The sequence below is a fragment of the Ursus arctos genome, unplaced genomic scaffold, assembly GCF_023065955.2.
Source record: "Ursus arctos isolate Adak ecotype North America unplaced genomic scaffold, UrsArc2.0 scaffold_1, whole genome shotgun sequence".
In the NCBI taxonomy this organism is placed as follows: domain Eukaryota; kingdom Metazoa; phylum Chordata; class Mammalia; order Carnivora; family Ursidae; genus Ursus; species Ursus arctos.
In genome coordinates, this window is record NW_026622763.1 from 24440608 (window position 1) to 24462728 (window position 22121).

Below are 22121 nucleotides of genomic sequence, written 5' to 3' on the forward strand. Positions count from 1 at the left end.
TAAATGTATTAGCTTAATCTCTGAATGTTCTTTTTTTTTTTTTTTTTAAGATTTTATTTATTCATTTGAGAGAGAGATAGACAGCCAGCAAGAGAGGGAACACAAGCAGGAGGAGTGGGAGAGGAAGAAGCAGGCTCCCAGCGGAGGATCCTGATGCGGAGCTCGATCCCATAACGCCGGGATCACGCCCTGAGTGGAAGGCAGACACTTAACGACTGAGCCACCCAGGTGCCCCAATTAATCTCTGAATGTTCTTGAGCATTCCTGGGTTTATAAAATAGAATTGAAATATTTTTTGAAGATTTTATTTATTTATTTGAGAGAGACAGAGCATGAGTGGAGGGGGAGGGAGAAGCAGACGTCCCCACTGAGCAGGGAGCCCAGTGTGGGGCTCCATTCCAAAACCCTGAGATCGTGACCAGAGCCAAAGGAAGATGCTTAACTGACTGAGCCACCCAAGAACCCTGAACTGAAATATTTTTTAAATTCCTATTATGAATTCAAGAAACTGGTGATATATGTTCAAAATTCTGATATTTGTTCAAAATTCATAGATATATGCATGTTTAAAAGTACTGTTTTTAAAGTGCTTAATATAAATATTTTCACAGGATAAGATTTTTTTTTTAAGATTGTATTTACTTACTTGACAGAGAGAGAGACAGCCAGCGAGAGAGGGAACACAAGCAGGGGGAGTAGGAAAGGAAGAAGCAGGCTCCCAGTGGAGCAGGGCTCGATCCCAGGACCCTGGAATCATGGCCTGAGCCAAAGGCAGACACTTAAGGACTGAGCCACCCAGGTGCCCCAGGATAAGATTTTTTTATTTTGTTATTCTCATACATTTAGGTCTTAATAACATTGAAGAATTAATTGGTGTCCATTCATTGGAAAAATTTCTGAATTGAGTCTCTGTTGCACTGTTTCAAAAGATGAATCACTAAGCAGTGAACTGATAGTGTTTTGATGCAGTTGAAACTACTCGGTGATTTTAGAATGGTAAATCAATAGCTATGAGAAAACAGATCAAATATGAGCATGTTTATAAAAGTGTCCTAAAACCTATGCAAAGAAATATGATTATGTTTGTACTAAAAGGTCCTCAGAATGGGTGAGGGTGACTGAAATTAAAACATCTTCAAAAGGACTGTCAGATCTTTCTGCAGAATATACCACTATTAACATAGACTTATTTCTATAAGACACATTTATTTTTAATACCATTTGGATTTGGTAATCAAAAGAGGAAACCTAGATTCAATAATGTAACAGGGTTATCAAAGGAAGAAAAGTCATCATTTAAATTTAAAAACCTTTATGAAAAGGAAAATTTATCTTTTCACCTATCTTTTCTATTATTGTAAAAATGCAGTTAATTCAAATGCTTTCATTCTGACCCTCTCTAAGCCAAAGATTTCCCTTAATGTATTATTTTGATATTTTGATTTAAGTAGCCCAGCGTATTTTTTAATTGAGACAATGTAATTTGCCAAAATTATGTAATTGCTCTTATAATAGAAATACATTAATATAAGAAATAACTACATAATATTTTTTTAGAATAAATATAGTCTAACTATATTTCCGTATATTACTAAAAATAATTAAGTCCATTGAGTTTCAAATTTTGTCACAGTTAAGATTGGGAAGTTCAGGGGCACCTGGGTGGCCCAGTAAGTTAAGCATCTGCCGGCTCAGGTCCTGATCTCAGTGTCCTGGGAGGGAGCCCCATGTTGGGCTCTCAGCACAGTGGGGACTCTGCTTCTCCCCCCCCCCACCCCCCGCCCCATGTGCTCTCTCTCTCTTTCTCTCAAATAAATAAATAAAATATTTTTAGATTTTTTAAAAAATTTAAAAAATACTGGGAAATTCACCTTATGTGTCTCATTTCTTTTTTAAATAACTCAAAATTAAATCAACATACTTTGCAATATGGAATTAAAGCAAAAATGCAAATATATAGAAAAAAAGAATTTTTAAAATTAATGCTTTCTAGAGATGGAAATTTCTTAATATTTTTCTGACACCAAATTTCATTTCAAATTTTTCATCCCTGGCTATGCATTACAATTATCTGGAAAACTATTAAAAATACTGTTTCCTGGGCTTCACCCCCAGAAACTCTAATTTAATTGGTTTGAATTAGTCCCAGGAATCAGTATTTAGAAAAAAAAAAAAAAAAAACAAAAAAAAACCTCTTCAGGTGATTTTAGAATAAAAACATTAAGAAAAACCTTTTAAAAATTGCATATTTTTATAATCCTTCAAATTTGAATATGTAATAAGTTTAATGAGGCCTTTCAAATATTGCTGGGATGTGTCTTATGAGGAGATCTCTTTGGACACAGAGGAACACTAAAGATATAGAGGGGAAGAGGCATACTACAGATATTAAAACATAGATGATTAACTTTAAAGCCTCTAGACATGAATAAAAAATAACATTGAAACCTTCTAAATATTCTCTTTGTAGCATTATCTTCAGACAATAGAACACAACTCCTGCATCTAGGATTGTTATAGTTGTAGAAACTGACTACTAAAAATACACAGTAGGTGAAGAAATATTGTAAAACTGCATCCCCTACCAAACCTGTAGAAGAATTATAATATTCTGCATACTGCAAAATGGATATCTTTTCAGAGTTCACCAGAAGGGGCGTTATTTTTTTGGGAGGCAAAACTATTTCTGAAACATTGAATTTTTAGCTCCAAAGGAGCATGGTTGTTCCATGAGGAAGTAGAATGAGGTTAATTGCCTATTCGCTATCAGGCTGTCTCAAAAAATATCTCTTAAAAATGCTTAGATTTTATAAGTGCAGAAATAAATATACTGAGGAAACCCGAGCACTCTTTGTGCTTCATTCCTGCCTTCTCTCTGAGGTAAATAGAAATATAAGCTTTCAATCACCTTTCCATCAGCTTGTCTACTCATTTCTGGGTTCATCTACAAAAGACTAGTCAGCCTCCACCTTGTTACACTCTCACTTCACCATTATGGAATTGTAATAATAATATAATAGTATTGAGCACATAGAAAGTGCTCAATAAATGCTAGCTATTTTTTAGCACTACAATTTTTTGTGTTTCTTTTTCAAGCTAAAATCCTATTCTAAAATTTGCAACCACCTCTTTGGTAATCCCCACAACTGATAGTTTTTAGATAACTTGATGTGAGGTACATTCAGATTGTGCCCTTCATTTGTAATTACAGAATCTCTCAATGATTGAGCTACATCATCATTTGAACCTTTTGTTCTGTAAAGCCCAGTGAAAGACATGCTTCAATCTGGGAGAAAATATTTGCAATCCACATATCAGACAATAGAACGCAACTCCTTCTGCTTCTGGGATTGTGATAGTTGCAGAAACTGGCTACTGAAAACACACAACAAATGAAAAAAAGACTAGTACCAACAAAACTACACTCACAACTCAACAGTTAAAAAAATCCAATTAAAAAATTGAGCAAAGAAATGAACAGACATCTCACAGAAGATATACAAATGACAATTAAGCACATGAAAAAGATGTTTGACATCAAAAGAAAGTGCAAATTAAAGTAACAATGACATCACTCCACACCTGTAAGAATGCCTAAAATAAAAATAGTGACAACACTAAATGCTGACGAGGATTCAGAAAAAAACTGGATCATTAACACATTGTTGGTGGGAACGAAAAACGATACAGCTCCTCTGGAAAACAGCGGAGTAGTTTCTTATAAAACTAAGCATACTATTTCCATAGGACCCAGCAACTGCGCTCCTTGGAATTTATTTCAGAGGAATAAAAACTTATGTTCACACAAAAACTTGTACATGAATCTTTATAGCAGCTTTATTTGTAGCAGTCAAAAATCAGAATCATGCCACCACCTCCAACAGGAGAATGCTTAAATAAACTGTGGTATTGACATATCATGGCCTCCTGCTCGGCAAGAAAAAGAAGAAAAGTACTGATATATTCAATTTCAATGACTCTCCGAGGATATAAGCTGAGTCGAAAACAACCAATCCATAAGGTTACATACTGTATGACTGCATTTATATAACATCTTAAAAACACAAAATATTAGAAATGGAAGACAGACGGTGTGGGGTGGAAAGGGGAAGGAGGTGGTAGGCAGGAGAGAGGAGGCATGGTCATAAAAGAGCAGTATGAAGGACCACCGTGGTATTGGAATTATTTAGTATCATTTTTTATTCTTTTATTCTTTTGTTTTTCCACTTATCCGTAAGAACTTCTTTCATTTTATTCAGTATCTTGATTGTGGTGTTGGAGCATGTGATAAAATTAGATCTAAAATTAAAGACCCAAATACATACAAATAAAACATGAAATCTGAATAATATTAATGGACTGCATGAAGGTAGGTATCTGGGTTGTAATATTTTATTGTAGTTTTATATAACATTCCGATGGGGGAACATTAGATGAAGTAGACATGGAACCTCTCTGTCTTATTTTTTATAACTTCATGTGAATCTAAAATTATCTCAATAACATTTTTAATTTGAAAACAAAACATTTTATTCAAGAAAAAGTTGAGTATGTAAGGGATCAGAATATACCACTCCAAAATATGCCACTTTGGCTTAAGAATTATTCTGATTTGAAGACAAGTAAGAAATGGCAGACAAAAAATAAAAGCTCTTCGCCCTCCTTTTTTGCTAAAAGCAGTCCTAGCCTCTTAATTACTAGAGACCAGTCTAGAGGCTTACCAGCCCCAGGAAGGCACTGAGAGGCATCTACACAATAACCCTTACTAACACAACCCTTATCACCTTCCAATAGTTTCCCTCAGATATTTGCCTTCCCATAGTTTGCCTCCCTTGTTAAGTTCAAAACCCTCTTCCTTTGTTTTGTCATTATTCTATAAGTTTGCTGTTCTTTGTTAAGATGCTAGATAAGCCCAACTTCTAACCACTCCTTTGAGTTACTGATTAGCGAGTTTCCCTGCATCCATGTGTGTTGCTCCTGTTAATAAATTTTTCTCTGGGTAGTTTGTCATTTGTCAATCTAATTTCCAGGTCCCTAGCCAGAGAAAGGTAAATAAATAAATAAATAAATAAATAAATAAATAAATAAATAAAGGAGGGGGGCTGGTTGTTTGTGTTTGTTTGTTTTTTTCCTCCACTGCAAGTGTCTATACTACTATTATCTTAACCAGACCTAAATTCTTTCTTGAAATCATCCCTCTCCATATACTCTGCTTTAAAAAAGTCACTTGTTTGTTGTCACAGATAGAGTTACAGAACTAAGTTAATTAGCTCTTTGTTGCTTATCTCCTGGAGCTAAGATTTCAGCATCTCCCTCATCCTCCCTCACGTTAATCATTTTATCTCAGACAATTTATCCTATATTTCAAGCTCTCCCTGATTGACAAAAATTACGTGGCTTGTGAAAATAACACATGCAAAATTGGGGGAAAGATCAGACTCAGTGACAGGCTTTTCTTGAGGAGTGTTTTGTTCTAAAAGATCATTTTAAAAGGTTTAATACCTATAGTTTTATAATTCCCCAAAACTGTATTTATAGCTTGATAGGTAAAATAGAACAAAATATTTTTAAAAGCACTGGATTGTGTCATTTGAATATTTTAAAATTATAGTTCCTGTCAATATAATCCTAAACATTCCCTTGTGTTAGATTTTTTTCCCTAGACACACAGAAGAATTCAGAGTTTTTTAGACATATCACATGTTTGTGCCTTTTATGCTTATTTTTCCTTTCTACTAAGAATAGGGTAAGACCGTTCTCTTCTGTCCCTGCCTTAAAAACAAAAGTATATTTTTCCTTCAAGATCCAGTTGAAATTTCAAATATTACCAGTTTGGGTACTATACTTTTCTCTATTTTTCTTGCTCACACAAAATTGGTGGTCTCCTCTATTTTCACAGTGTCTACTTATATTACTTTTATGGTGTCTGGAAATAGTACTCATGAATGACACTGCATCAAATGATTTGTAATTATTTCCGTCTTTTTACTTCACTGGACTATGACCTTCTTGATAATGTATCCCAGGTTTTATTTTCAGGTTCTGGCACCCACTATACACTTCATAACCTTTTTCTAATAACCTTTTTTTTTTTTTAACACTTGATAAATTTGAAAGAATGAGTAAACAAATCATCAGATGAAAAAATATAATAAATTTAAATTATTTGTGTGTATATTAATGTGTAATTTTAAGATCCATTATTTAATTCCTCTGGCCTTTTTCGTAAGCTCTTGTTAACATTTATTTTGGGGAACGTGACTTTATATATCGATTATATTTCATGCATTATAAAAATGACTGTGCCGAGTAATAAGTATATTTAAACAACTGCATATATCAAGCAAGAAAATATGGACAGAAATTTGTTTTGATCTTATTTTTAAAAAGCGAGTCCCCTGAATTCTTTTGGCGTGATAAAAAGTGCTTATGAATGTTATCCATGAATAGATTTCAAAATTCACATTGTGCAGCATATGGGTTGGAATGATTAATAATTAAAAAAAAGTTTGGTAGGTTTCAAAAAGGTGTATTTGAAGGCTGAGTTAAACAAATGACTTTTGGTTGGGATTACACTGAAAATGAAGGGAAAATTTCAAGAAAATAAAATATATACTACACTAGATTCTTAAGAATAAGCCATGAAGGATAATGCTGATTGACAAGCCAAGTTGCTTTATATGAGGCTTAAGGGATAAAATTCATAATATGTAAACATTTTAAACATGGAAATGGCTTTAAGTAGCAAATTAAAATCTTCTGTTATGCAAACTGCTCTAAGCACTTCATGTATCCAAGACGGAGCAATAAATCTTAATTGAGAATATTTAGTTCAACAATGGATAACTGGAATGTTGATTTGTATTTAACAGAAACAAAGTTATTCAGCCCAAACTGCCTGAAGGCTCCAGTGACTTAGTCTTCAGTGATACACAGTCCTAAAATGCCAAGTTGGGTGTTTTGATAAGATTATGATGCACTTCTATTTCAAGTATGTCACACATATGGATGTAACAGCAAACAAGCAAGGAGAATCCAGTGAATTACAACGTAAAAACAATTTCACAAATTAGAAAGCCTAGTATACCAGTGGCATTGCTGTTTAAAAGCAGCATTTAAAGATTCAGAAATAATTAATAGCGAGGCACGATTGGCACAGAGGTGAAATTGCTTCGTGTGTTCCCTGACTGCTTAGAAAAGCTGACTGCTGCGTCCTAATTGGGCCCTCATTTCTCAGGAGTACCCAGGTTCTGAATTTTTTTCCTCCTACTTTCCATGCTTGAAAAAGTACCAGTTTTTATTCCCTGATCTTAGCTTGAGGTCACGTAATTACTATACGAAATCAGCCTCTCTGGGCATAGTATAATGGTTAAGATTTAATATGGCTTTAGAAGCAGATAAACTTGGATTTGAATCCCACTCTACTATCCATCATAGGCAACTAACTTCTTTCAACAAACCTCACTTCTGTATCTATAAAAGAAGGGTAAGAAACCCTTCCAGAAATGATTAGTGTGAGATGATAAACACAAAGCATTTTAGAAGTGCTTGACATATTCTAAGTGCTTAAAAAGCAGTCACTCTAATTATGTTATTTTGTTGCCAAAGTGAGGGCGGTTCTACTGTATCACGCATCCTAGGCTAAGGAGAAGCAAACACAAAGGTGGGGGTTCATGATGAGAATACAGGTTCCATAAAGGAGGATAGATAATGATTGCTTTGGATTGATACTTCCCAGCCTCACCAAACAGAATATTGTGTTTTCTCCTTACATCTGGGAAAAATAATTTATAATCTGATAATCAATATGCCTGAGGAGAAAAGCAACTGAACGGTAGCTCCTCTTTTCCTAATCACCTAATTTTCTTCATGGAAATGGTTTAGAGAATGCAGTGGGCAGAAGTTTAAGCCAGAGATTGCCCAGACAGACTCATCATGAAAAAATAATTACAATAATTTTCTGCAGTGCAAAATATCAGTGCGGTTCAATAAGTAAATAACAAAGTAATAAATATCCCTATGTATATGTATTTCATGGGTATAGCGATCATGTACAGAGAGAAATATAGGTTTGTATTTACATTTTACATACATTCATGTGTCCACTCAAGGTACTGGAAAATTCCATTTTAGAATTCATCTCAGGGGAATAGTTCAAAGAGAATCTTATAAAGTGGGATTACAATGCCATCAATTCTTGGGAGTATTTCAAAGATTATTATTCTGTATCAAATGTTTCCTTATGAGACTTAACCTTCATTCTGAAAGAGGCCTTTGGATGCCTCCATTGGATCTCAAACTTTCTAGTTGGGTTCTTCTTTCCAGCTTGGCTTTTGGTTCAGGCGGAATCTTGTGGGCAAAGCATTCTCCGATGGGAACCAAAACTACCCCCTCAAGCAATAAGGACTGACCTGAGGCAGCAAGACCCCTCCCGGATTGACTCCAAGATGGTGATCCATTGGCCTTTCACTGCCTACCTGCACTTACCCACCACCTTTGCCCGCACACTTTTGCTTATATAAACCTGGAAGTATTTCTATCATTCTGCGGGCAATCTTTGAGACATGAGTCCACTGCTTTCCTGGTGTTCGCCTCACCGAAATAAATTTGTTTCTGATTTCACCATCGCTCCTTTCTCTGTGTTTGGATTTTGTCACCAGTGAGTGGCTGAACCTGGTCTCTTTGGGACCCTATGAGCCAGGGGCTTTTGCCCCTCTGTGCATTAGCTACAATGCTACACTAAATAGCAGTTCATATTTATATATAAAACAAACAAAAAATAGTCCACTTATTTTCATCACAGCTCTAAACTCTCCAGCAGAGAAAAAATAAGTAAACAATAGCAAAAATAATAATTTTTTAAAAAAAGAAAACAATAATCTGAAATGCTTCCTATTTTATGTAAAGTAGTAAACAATATGTTATTGAATATATTTTAAGAAAATGGTTCAAGCACACAGTAAAAACACTAATTTAAAAAAATAGTTACTATGCAACATAATTTTAACCTATTTTATTTTTTTTAAGATTTTATTTATTTGAGAGAGAGTGAGCGAAAGAGAGAGCACAAGCAGGGGCAGAGGGACAGGGACAAGCAGACTCCCTGCTAAGCAGGGAGCCCGATGTGGGGCTCAATCCCAGGACCCTGGAATCATGACCTGAGCTGAAGGCAGATGCTTAATCTACTGAGTCACCCAGGAGTTCCCCCCACCTTTTTAAAAAGATTTTATTTATTTATTTATCTGAGAGAGAAAGAGAGAACAGGAGCAGGAACAGAAGGAAGGGGCAGAGGGAGAAGCAGATTCCCGGATAAGCTGGGAGCCTGATGCAGGACTCAATCCCAGGACCCTGAGATCATGGCCTGAGCTGAAGGCAGACACTTAACAGACTGAGCCACCCAGGCACCCCCAATTTTTAACCTATTTTAATCAATGCCTATAATAGCTTGAAACCCACATCATCTTACCTGGCCTCCATTCCACCCAAATAAATAATTTGAAGTGACTGAATATAGATAGGACTTTCCTGCTGTAAACTTATTCACAATGATATTTTGTATAGTTCATTTATAGATTATAGTCTCTCTAGCTTATTGGGATAGATCAAAAATTACAATAACATGATCAGAATTTAGCTTTATCTTTACACCCAATACTGAGGACTTGTCGATAAGTAGATAACTTGACCGAGTCTATTTTTGTCCTATTCTTTCTTTTTAGGAGAAATCTCTGAGGTGTTAAGGAGAGTCAAATAGCCACAGGGTTAGACAGGAGAGGGAGGAGAAAGAGCAAGAGAAACATGTGGAAAAGCAAATTTGGAAACAAAATATTTCCAAATTTTCCTCTCTAGCTAGCCATGTTTTATTTATAAGCAATCCTGTTGACATAATTCTTACACTCTATACTTTGAGAAAATTATGGCATAAATATAAATATTTCCTACTCATCAGAAAATTGAAGGGAATGCAACATGGACAACACTCAAATCACTTAATATGCACTTCTTTCACAAAGTAATCTTACTCAACTATGATATATAAATAAATCTTGGATTTATTCAATCATGTAAGAGCCTGTTGCTATTGGATAGGAAACAGTGGTCACTTCATTCAGCAAATATTTGTTGAAGATCTACTTACATGTCAGCATTGACCTATGAGTTAAGGACACAATGGTAAATAAAACATATGGTCGCTAACTCTGTAGTTTCCTTTCTAGCTGGTAAGCAGCAGTTATTCAAATATTCAACAAACAAATGGAAATCTAAAATAATGACAAGAGCTATAAGATGAAATGGTGCTAAAGTGTTTATTTTAAGAGACTTCAGCCTTGTCAAGGGAGGTCAGGGAAAGCTTCTTCAGAGAAATTAATTTTTGAGTTGAAATCTGGCAAACAGGCAGACAACTGAGATGGGAGACATTTCTAGGAAAGGAATACCTTGTTAAAATATGCTGATAGGGGAAAGAGTCTGACAAGTTGAAAGAAGCAAAGAAGGAAAATATGGCTGGAGTGGATAACTCTGAGTCATACGGCAATTCTTTTTACATAGTAAACTCCACAAGGGAAGGGTCAGTATCTCCCGTTTGCCTTGTTTCCCAGTAACTGGCATTCTGTAGGAACACATTTTTTCCCATTTTCTTCAAGAGGCCCACATACATACAAACCAACACGTGAACCCTTACCACATGTTTCTGACTCTCTTTCTCATTAGTATATCATTGCTACAAAGCAAGTATTAACATAAAAAGTCATCTCTGTGTCATCCACATTGCTTAGCATAACACATTAACATTAGCCACTTAATACATGGATTTGGATTTAAGAAAGAAGGGGTATTGTAGAGATGTTTGTTTTCCCTTCTTTTTCTTTCTTTCTTTCTTTCTTTCTTTCTTTCTTTCTTTCTTTCTTTCTTTCTTTCTTTCTTTCTTTCTTTCCTTCCTTCCTTCTTTCTAATTTACATGTGGCTACTTCTGAAACATTCTTAAGCACTGTTTCTTTTTCTCTTCCTAGGTTAAAAAGGACACATTATCATGCTTTACATAGTAATCTATATCAAACATGTTAAATTCAGTGTAATAAAGTTATTTGCCCAGCCTCCATTCAGAAAACATGGCTAATTAATACCAGCTAAATTTTGTTCACTTACTGTTTCTGCCTGATAGAGCTTTTACTCGATTTTCTGTAAATATTTATGGAAATTTATGTTTGCATCAACATATACAATTGCTATATTTGCAGGCATATAGATCAGTGGATAAAATATAGGAAAGTTTGTGTTTAAAAATTGTGATGTTCATTTAATGTGCCAACCTGGCCTGGCTATTATCCCCAGTTGTTCAATTAAACACTAATCTAGATTTTGCTATGAAGGTATTTTGTAGATGTGGTTACTATTTGCAGTCAGTTGACTTTAAGTTAAGGATATTATCCTAAAAAATCTAGGTGGGTTTGATCCAGTTAGTTGAAAGGCCAGAAGACTAGAACTAAGGTTTTTATGAGAAAGAAGAAATTGTAGCTAAGGTCTACAGTTGAAGTGGCTGCCTGAGACTTTCCATCTTGCCAGAGGATTTCAGATTTGCGTAGCCAGACCCCACAATCTCATTCCATAAATCCTTGTAATAAATCTCTTTATATATCTAAATCCTTATAACTACACATCTCTTTCTCTCTTGCTCTTTCTCTCTCTCTTCCTCTATCTATCTATCTATCTATCTATCTATCTATCTATCTATCTATCCAAACACACTACTGATTCTGTTTCTCATGAAATCCTGACAGACACACAACTGTCTCACATCTCCTATTGTAGATCGGTTTTCAGAGTCAGCTAGTGAAGAATACATCAGTGTACACAATTCTTCACAAAGGATGCTTTTACTATATTTTAAATGAGTAAAAAGAAAAACCAAAAAGAACCTATGACACAAAGGCTTAATTTTATAGAATAGAAAACCCAAAATACACCTTATTGTCCACATTAACATGGCTTTACTATCCACTGTCTTTAATATCATAACGTACTATTCTAAGAAACTTCTGTCTAGTAAGTTGGGTTGAAGATAATATTACTGCAAATTTCAGGAACTTCCTGGATAGCCCATCAACTCTTCAGCAAAAAAGCAACAAATGACATTTATACATCAAGACTCTTCAACCCACCTTCCCCAAAAATCTATCTGTAGCTACCAATCCAGAATTACATAATGATCTTTACTCAATGATCCCAACTAAGCCTTCAATTGAAATATCTACCCTACACCAGACTTCCAAATTTCAACTACTATTTCAATGTTGCTTTTCCCTCTCTGAGACACTGCTAAAATATTGATGACTTAATGTTCTCCCTCAGTGTGGGAAGTAAGAAACTCAGCTTTGTCTAAACAACAGATTATTTTAGGGATATTTTGAAAAGCCAACATTTAACATAGAGAAGAAATTAATAAACACGCATATATTCACTACCCAGAACTAATCAATATTAACATTTTACTGTTTTAATTTGAATCTTTTTGTGAAATATGAAATAAATTTTACTAATACAGTAAAGTCCCTTTTGATAAAGATGAAATTTCCCTTTTAATGTTATTATTGTTCTTCCCAAAGAGAACTGCTATTGTAAAATTTGTGTGCATATTTCCAGTTTACCTTTTTCCATTATTTTATAAATATATTTATCCAGGAGCAACACATATTAATGTTGTATGTTTCATTTTGAACTTACATAAGTGGTATCATAAGTACCATTCTGCTAATTACTTTTCTTACTCAATATTTCTGAGATCTATTAATGTCTTTTTGTATATATATATATATATATATATATATATATATATATATATATATAAATAAACATATCTGTATTTCAGCACATAAACATGCTGCACTTATTTACTCATTCCTCTTTTGATGAAGATTTAGGTTCTTTCTAAATTTTTTATTATTATAAACAATGACATATTGAATATCCTTGTACTTTAGATTATATATTCTTTTTTTTTAAAGATTTTATTTATTTATTTTACAGAGAGAGAGACAGCTAGTGAGAGAAGGAACACAAGCAGGGGGAGTGGGAGCACAAGCAGGGGGAGTGGGAGAGGAAGAAGCAGGCTCCCAGCAGAGGAGCCTGATGTGGGGCTCGATCCCAGAATGCCGGGATCACACCCTGAGCTGAAGGCAGACGCTTAACCACTGAGCCACACAGGTGCCCCTATATTATATATTCTTTAGAGTATATAAGTGTGGAGTTGCTGGAACATAAGATATTGCATATGTGCCTTTAATTCTAAAAATAGCTCCAAAAGGTAGACATTACTATCTCCATCTTATAGATAATAAAACAGCCTTTGAAAAGTAAGGAAGAATGTTTAAAATCACTGAGTTAATAAGTATCAAAGCAGGGATTCAAATCCCTATTTGTTTGGTTCCTAAAACAACTTTTTCCTCAACCATATTGTCTCTCAAACACACCAAAAGGAATGTTTTGTGTGAATGTGAAAATCATTAAGTTGTCCTTAGTTTCCAAGTTCCTGAAGTTCATTCTTCCTCTTGTATCTTAAACCTTGAACAATTTAATTCACTTAATCCGGAGTGGGCAGTTATTTAAGACGGCGAATGTTAACAGTTATGTTAATGACCTACCAACATAGAAATATTGCTCATTATAGGGAAGTGAGGAAGAACAGAGGCAGGAGATAACTTCACCTGCTCACTTGCTTCCTCTGTACATCAAAAATAAAGATATCTGTGGGCAGATATCTGTGTGGCAGAATATACTGGGGTGAGGATTTGTCACTGAACATCCAGATATTCAAAAACATAAAAAGGGAAAATGATTTGTTACATTTAAGTATGGACAACACAGTCTCTCATTTAGCATTGTGGACACCATCAATTTTAATACCCGATTAACATGACTAGTTAGCTAAAGTTGAAAGTTACATGAAGAACTTGTAGGTAACACCTTTTTGTAGAGAACTACAAGAAGAGGAGGGCCCAGCTGTCTTTTTGCTCCAGGGCCTGTGTTGGGAAGCTCTGAGAGTAGAAACCAGCTACTTCAAACTTGTTTACCTTTCAGCATTAGCAGCAAAACAATATAGAGTTAAATCCTCACATTTGCATAAAATTTTGTTCATCTCAGAGGCCTACTTGGTACACATATTCCTCTGCAAGATTTCTAAGGATTCTATTGTATGTTTATTCTTCACTGAACTCATTTATACTACCAATACTACAGACAATCAAAACATTCACATTCTAGTCTATTGGACCCAATGTACCTTGTATTATTACTCCTGACAGGTTCTATTATTAAAGGCCAGATGTTTCCTTAATAAATTTTCCTCATTCAATCCTCATGGGAACTTAATAAAATAGACATTTTGTCTTGATTTTACAGTTGAGGAAAGCAAGTACTACTAAGCTAACACTAATTTGCTGAAGGTCATTGAGTTAAATTTACTTAATGGAATCTAAAATGATTTAGGTTCTTGTGTCCCTTAAGGAAAAGGGCAGTGTCAAATTTTTATCAATAGGCCTAGTACAAAATCTGATACTCCATAAAAATCTGCTTATTGAATGAATGAATGACTTGCAAGCCATACTCATTAATTCTGATTTAAGGCATAGTTTGCAATGAGGTTCTGGGTTATTTTGGTTAAAATGGTATATCTTACACAAATTAAAATTTAAAAAAGTATCATCTTGAACTGATTTTAAAGTGATTTCCAAATATAACAAATATTGACATGCTGTAGACATCTAATATTTGTTATTGAATATTGAGTCCTTATTCATACATGGCTAAAAATATCACTTGGTGCATAAGACCTTGAGGGCCCAACTACAAAGTGTAAATAGTAATACCATTTTTCTTATAAACATTTTTTATATAAGTTGTTAGATTTTTTAAATTTATTTTGAGTAGGAGAATGGATATTTAGTATTAACAAAGATAAGGTTTTCCCATTATAGAAACAAGCATTTAAATGAACATTTTGGTGTAACCTGTGGCTACCACATTACAGTATAAGGACTTTATTTGTTCATACTACTTTCATCATATTCACTTTTCCATATTAAATATTCTGAACAATTCTAGATAAGCACCAACTGAATTGCTTGAGTCCAAATTAAGTCTTCTGTATGGGTCCTAATCTTGTAAAGGCCCTTGCTTCTTTTGTCCTATCACTTTCCACACAGAAGTATTAGCATTTCAATTTGCTTTTAATTTCTAACACTTGAATTCCAATTGTGTATCAAATCTTAGAACAGACAGTCCAAAGAAAAGAGTTGTTAATATTGTCATTTTTTATCAGAGGATTATTCTATAGACTACATGAAAATAATTATTTATTGCAAATCTTGGTGATACTACACCTTCACTGAATCATCACTAGTAAAAATGAGCTACTACAAATAAGGATACTATCACATTTCTAAAACTAAGAATAATTGCTGAAAAGCTTTATGGTGAATTGATTTTATGCCCAGAATTAAAAATATACTGTGTTTGGGGTGCCTGGGTGGCTCAGTCGGTTGGGTATCTGCCTTTGGCTCAGGTCATGATCCCAGGGTGCTGGAATCGAGCCCCGCGTTGGGCTCCCAGCTTGGCGGGGAGCCTGCTTCTCCCTCTACCTCTGCCTCTTTGTGCTCTCTCTGTCTCTCTCCCTCTCTCTCAAATGAATAAATAAAATATTTTTTAAAAATATACTATGTTCAATTCAAAGCAAAATTATGATTTTCTTTGTATATTCCCTCATTTGCATTTAATATGATATCAAAATATAGGTTCATTATTGGATTTTTTAAAAAAAGATACTTGAGATGACAAATAGGCAGTGTGATAACTCCTGTTTCTTAAAGAAATTTAAGAAAATATGAGGAAAGAGTGATTAGGATTTGAAAAAAAAATATATAGATAATAATGTAAAGATATCTGTACAACATATTAACTTCTAAAAGAATCTTTGTAGTTAAAATTTTAAAAGATGTTTTATGTATATATATCAGAGCTTTCTTTCAGCACCATGGAGTTTTATCTAATGATTATAATGGTTAGCCACAGTAGAATAACAAACCAAATAAACCTACTGCATAGTGAATAAAAACTGCTAAAAACTAAATACTTAAATCATTATAACTATTAATAATGACACAACAATGATGATCAGGGGAAGTCTTAGTAAATTATATTGCCACTGCAGCAATGTATCAGGTATTTACTACTGAAAGTAATTTCTTAATTACATCAAGTTTTAAGTGACTTCACTACTAAAGATACTATAAAAGTTCTCATATCAAAAGAATTTATCTTCCTTTCTTCCTCTCCCACTCCCCCTGCTTGTGTTCCCTCTCTCGCTGACTGTCTCTCTCTCTGTCAAATAAATAAATAAAATCTTAAAAAAAAAAAAAAAAAGAATTTATCTTCTTATCCACAAAAAGAATGTTTCCTCCTTACCCAACATAGACCCAATGGATTCAATGAGATTGATGAATTTCTGATTGAATCTGTAACATTTTCTTTTAGGTTCTAGCTCAAAGATACATTGTATAGGTTTGCCATATTAAAAACTGCAGAGTTTATTAAAAAAGAAAAAAAAACTTACCAACTGGTTCCTTTTGATTCTGAAAGAGAATCTTGCTATTACTGCCATCCATGTTTGCCATGTTAATTGTATTTCCATCTGTCCAGTAGAGTTTCCTTAATTTATGAGATATGGATTAAAAATATTAAAGATAGACCTACTTGTTAACTAGAAACATACACTGAGGAATAAAACAATGTCAAAGTAAATTCATGGTTTAGGATTTTTTTTTTTTTTTTTTTTAGGAAGGGCCCAAATTGTTCAGCCACTTTCCAATGGTAATGTGCATGTTTGCCTGGGAAGAAACTCTTCCTTGTTCCTGTCACTGAAGGACAATCATCTCACTTCCATTTTCCTCCTACATTCACAACTGAAATATTTTCTGTGACTATAGTAAATTATTTCCATTAAGAGTAATTCATCCAGATTGAATCCTCTCGGTTTGATACCAAAGAAGAAAACAGCCATTCCCTTTGAAAGCACTGGGGAGAAAGTATTTTAACCCTACACAAGCTCTCTACATGGGTACCTAATGATCAGCCAGAAGATGGGAGAATCTGATTTATTAGCAGTGACAGTTAACATCAGCACACAGTAAATATGTTATTAACAACCAGTGTTTGAAATAAAATCAGTGACTTTTCCCTGCATCTCCTTTTTTTCTTCTTTTTAATTCTGAACTGTTACTCCTTAGCAACATAAATTAATAAAATCTTGCAATAATGTATAAAAATCTGGTTTTATGCAGACAACAGAAATCTCTAACCAGGGATCTCTTTTACAATTTCCATATTCTCTTTTTTTGACTGGTATGGCTAATACAAATGATAGGACAATTAATTCTCTGAATTAAACAAAGTTTTCATATAAAATCAGGGCAAAAATGTGTGAAATTTTTGAAAAACTTTACAAAAAAATAATCATACTTTACCCCCTGACTGGGTGAGCTGCAAGACACTGTGGCTTATCGATTCCGTGGATAATTGAAGTTTTCAAAGAGCCATCTAGTCGTGCCACATTAATTTGTGTTTCATCAAATTCGGAGCTAACCCAATATAAATTACGTGAGACCCAATCCACTGCAAGCCCTCTGATACTCTGAATATCTGTAAAACAGGAAAGAGAAAATTAAAAGTGAATGAAGTTTCTCATTCTTTTTGACTTTCCAAGTAAGTTATTTTCTGTCTCAGGGAAAATTTAATTTACACTTTAATTTGTTAGCTAAAATTGTACAAGATTGTAATCTCATTCCCTTATCAGCCCTTCTTAAGGCATGAATAATCATTAATGTCTTACTGCTGAGCCATTTGAAAACCTGAAGCAACAATTAGCATTGAAATTACACTAACACTCAAGGATTCACTAGTAAACACTTAGGAGCAGACACAGGCAGCAGTCTTATGGGCCAAGGTGACCAAAATTCAAATTAGAGTAATAGCTTCTCCAGTTGGTAGCACATCTTTCTAGTTAGGAAAAAAGTACTTGTGGGCCGTCAGCAAATGGGCTATTTTGTGTTTTAAAGTGCCAATTTGTTCCTGAAATGAAATAAAACAATTCAATTTTCCTAAAAATTCACCAGAGTTGAAATCTTTCAAAATAGATAATTAACAGAGATTGACTGAGATATGAGCAAAGAAACAAAGTCTTTTTAATATTCCTCCAACATGGATTCTACAGAAATTACTAAAATCTAATTAAGTTTCGATTCATTACAGCCAATATGAATATTGGGGTTGTTATTCCTTGATTATTTAATTAGGCATCTATAAAAAATGATAGAATTTAGGCTTAAATGCAATTGTACGTTTTAATTAAAGAAACAAATTAAAATCAAGTATTTAAAATGATGGATCCTATAAAATCTTTTTTAACATATTTACCAGAAAATCTTTTTAATGTATTAACCTATAAAGTAGGCCAGTTTAGTCCCCAATCTGTGGCACTTGAATAGTCAAATTTCGTTTTGTCTTTATTTTACAAAGTTTTGTTATTTGCAAGCATACTGAATCTCTAGAGCTCTTTAGACCAGTGTTACTCAAACTTAGAAGATATCTGAAGATTGTTAAAAGGAAGAGTCTGATTCAGTCATTCTGAGGAGGGGCCTGACATTCTGCAAGTTCCAACTAGCTTCCAGGCACTGCTCCAAAGCAGTGGTTCCAATTCACATGCCTCCAGAATCGGAGAGCAGCTGTTGCTTAGTTCTTCAAATTGCTATGTCTTCCATTTTTATCATTTTATCATCACGGCACAAAGCTAGATTGTCAAGTGCCAGGGAAAAGACCAGATTTGTAAAATTTGCTAATTATTTCAAAATTTAAAAGACCAAAATAAGACATAGAGCCCTGGCAGTTCTGGATCAGTTGTAACAGGAATGTTGGCATGGCAGGATCCACCACACCTTTATGTACTCTAATCTTGGCAGACCCTACTGTGTGCTCAAAAATCCTCTTACTATTTCTAAATAACTTTTAGTCACAGCACCCTTAGGGGATATTCTCCATGTTTCAATTCTCTTATCAACATCCTCTCCTCTTCAATTTACCTTCTATCATTAATTTACAGGTAAGTTGGTGAATCTTAAACATGAACTTTATTTCTCAACTCAATACTCAAAATTTCTTTTTATTTTCAGTTTTCCTCATCCAGACCCCTTTTCTTGAGAAAAAGTATTACAACACCTCTGTAAAGCTAAACTTGCCATGTCTGAGACTTATTTATTTGTCTCACCCACGATATTTACTCCTTCTGTTCCTTCACCCTCTGGACTAATTGTTGCTGCGAGACAGTCTTGCATGTGTAATAAGAAGATGTGGCTTCGTGTTCTAGGTTGGGTGCCTATTTTTTGTCTTTAATCAAGTCACTTAAATTTCAGTCTCCATACTTATCAGGAAACTGAGGATCATTACAGATAATACATAGGATCGCTGTGAATATTACATTAGATGATGTGTATTTAAGCAGTTTAATGCAAGGTTGAGAGGTATTTTGCCAATCCAAGGACTTAATACTTTCTGCATATTTACCCTGGATTGCTTGGTATTGGCAAAAATAACACAATGTGTTTTTATTTCCTCTAAAATACATGTTATTCAAAGGTTTTGGTTTTTATTTTTGGCTGTTTCTGCTGCTCAAAATCCTTTTACTTATTTCTGATTGACTCCTAATCACATGGTCTAGAGAATACATTGCACTCCTAAATCAGAAAGCATAGCCAAATGTAAGCTATTAATACCTATTTAGTCCTTGTCAATTCTATGGTTCATGCTCTTTCAAATTTATTTCTGCCTTTAACATTGCAATAGCATCCCGTCTTTTTCTTCATCCAACCAAATGATTTAGCTGCTGCCACATTATTTTCTGACTAGAGATCTCCGCATCACGACCTTTGTTTGTCCCAAAGATATTCAATAGCTTCCAACCACTCAGAAAGTGATGTCTAAATTCCTTAGTCTGGGTTTCTATATAATCTGAATATAACTCCTTTCCAACTTTATTTCTCACTATTTTTAACCAATTACCTCACATTTCAGTCATACCGACATTTTCAGATTTCCAGACTTGTCCTGACCTTTCTAACCTATATGGAATTACCTGTACCTCATACCTTATCACATTTCCACTTACCTGAATCTCACACAAAAATAAGCAAGCTGATTGGCAACATTACCATCAACCACAAAAACCTAATCAATTCTCTTATATATTCCAGCCAGAAAGTTTGTCTCTATCTACCTAACACAATAGGACTGTATCTGGTCAATTCTTTTGTACTTAATGTGATAGTTATTTGCTGACATATTACTACTCTCACACATACTTCTTGAGGGTAGGCTCCTTGCTAATATATATTTATAGTGCCCTTCCCCAAATGCATACAACACTGCTTTCAACATAAATATTTTTAATGAATTGATGAATAAATTCATGACATGCACAATCTATAATTGGGATATCTGAGCTGAGTTAGAAACATCAGATAAGGTCCTGCGTTCATTCTCAAGAGTAAATACATATCTAAATACATACTCACCCAATATTAATTCTCATGCTTTTATCCTTACTTTTTTTCCTACCCATTGGATTAGAGTTTCTAATTATCAACTTAAAGTCTAAAATAAAACTTTTGTCCTTTTGACCATTCCTAATACTTACATCGGTTGTTTTTGTTTTTTCTTGTTGTTGTTGCTGTTTTGTTTTGTTTGTTTTTCTTAGACTGATCTGGTATATTCACCATAAGGGTGGAGAGGGATAAAAACTGTCATATGTTTAGTAAAATTTTTCTTTCCTTAATGAAAATGTTGAAATAATAAACTCTGACTCAACACCTGTTTTTCAAGTAAGTCAAAGACTTCTCAGCAAATTTCTCAAAGAGTTCAATTTTCTATATTGAGGGACCCTTACCTCTTGAACTAAAACAGATTAGATATTTTGAAAAGCTCTTCATTGCAAGAATATTCTCTGAAAAATGATAAATTTTAACTTCTACGTGATTTATCAAGATCACAAGACAGGAAAGTCTCTATGTGCCAACACAGACTTATTTGTTAGCTAAAACCATAAAGGAAGTCAAATGGGAATACAGAGGTTGGTGCAGCCATAGGAACAAAGCCTGAGAAATCAAATCAAGTGATAATCTGGAGATTCATGGATTATTAGTTGCTTAGTGCAAGTGGGCTCAGTGTTTAAATGCACAAAGACTAGGAGAGCTAAACAAGAACAATGCCAGGTATATTAGAAGGGTATACATCATCACTGACAGGTGAACAGGAAAAAACAATCTCCCTGTCTGCTTAAAAAGGAGAATAATTTAAAAATAAAAACAAAATGTATTTTCTCTGTTCTTCCTCTGGATACAGAAAACAAAACACAACAAAACCAAACGAAGCCCAAATCAAACATACACACAAACAAAAACTTTAAGCACAGGTTTATACTAGAGCAATAGATAACTAGTTTATAAAGAAGATATCTACTGGTTGGGTAGTGGATAATGAAATTCCAGTTTACAGTGACTCCTCTTCCCCCTAACAGAAGCAAATTCAAATCCTGTATGGAAGAAAAAAAAAATTCCTCAAACCAGGCCTTCACATTTTCCCTAGATTGAGTTCATTCTCATAATAGATCAGAACAAAGAAATAAAACACAGAAAGAAATAAAACATAAGGGCAAGGATTAAGAGAAAAATTAACAACAGATTTAAACATCCAAAGCCTACATATTTTTATATTATTGTGCAAGATAACAACAAGTGAGTGGAATATTTTAAAGGAACTAATATGCTTTGAAATAATAAGCAAAGCCAGTAATTTATTTATTTATTTTTAAAGATTTATTTATTTATTTTATTTAAAGAAAGAGTGTGTTTGTGGGGGTGGGGGGAGGGGCAGAGGGAGAGAGAGAATCTCAAGCAGACTCCCTACTGAGTGCAGAGCCTGATGCAGGGCTTGATCCCATGCCCATGAGATCACAACCTGAGCAGAAATCAAGAGTCAGACACCCAACCAACTGAACCACCCAGGTGCCCCGCCAATAATTTATT

The 22121-nt window shown here is 34.2% G+C and overlaps 1 protein-coding gene across 1 annotated transcript in view; it reads right to left on the reverse strand.

The window, feature by feature from the left end:
* LRP1B (LDL receptor related protein 1B) overlaps window positions 1-22121 on the reverse strand; it is a 1450575-nt gene that overhangs the window by 521064 nt on the left and 907390 nt on the right. Inside the window, exons 30-31 of the mRNA XM_057306380.1 lie at window positions 17514-17688; window positions 16604-16698 (exon numbers count right to left, since the gene is read on the reverse strand). Of these exons, the coding sequence (XP_057162363.1) occupies window positions 16604-16698; window positions 17514-17688 (270 nt within the window). The remainder of the gene's footprint in view (window positions 1-16603; window positions 16699-17513; window positions 17689-22121) is intronic.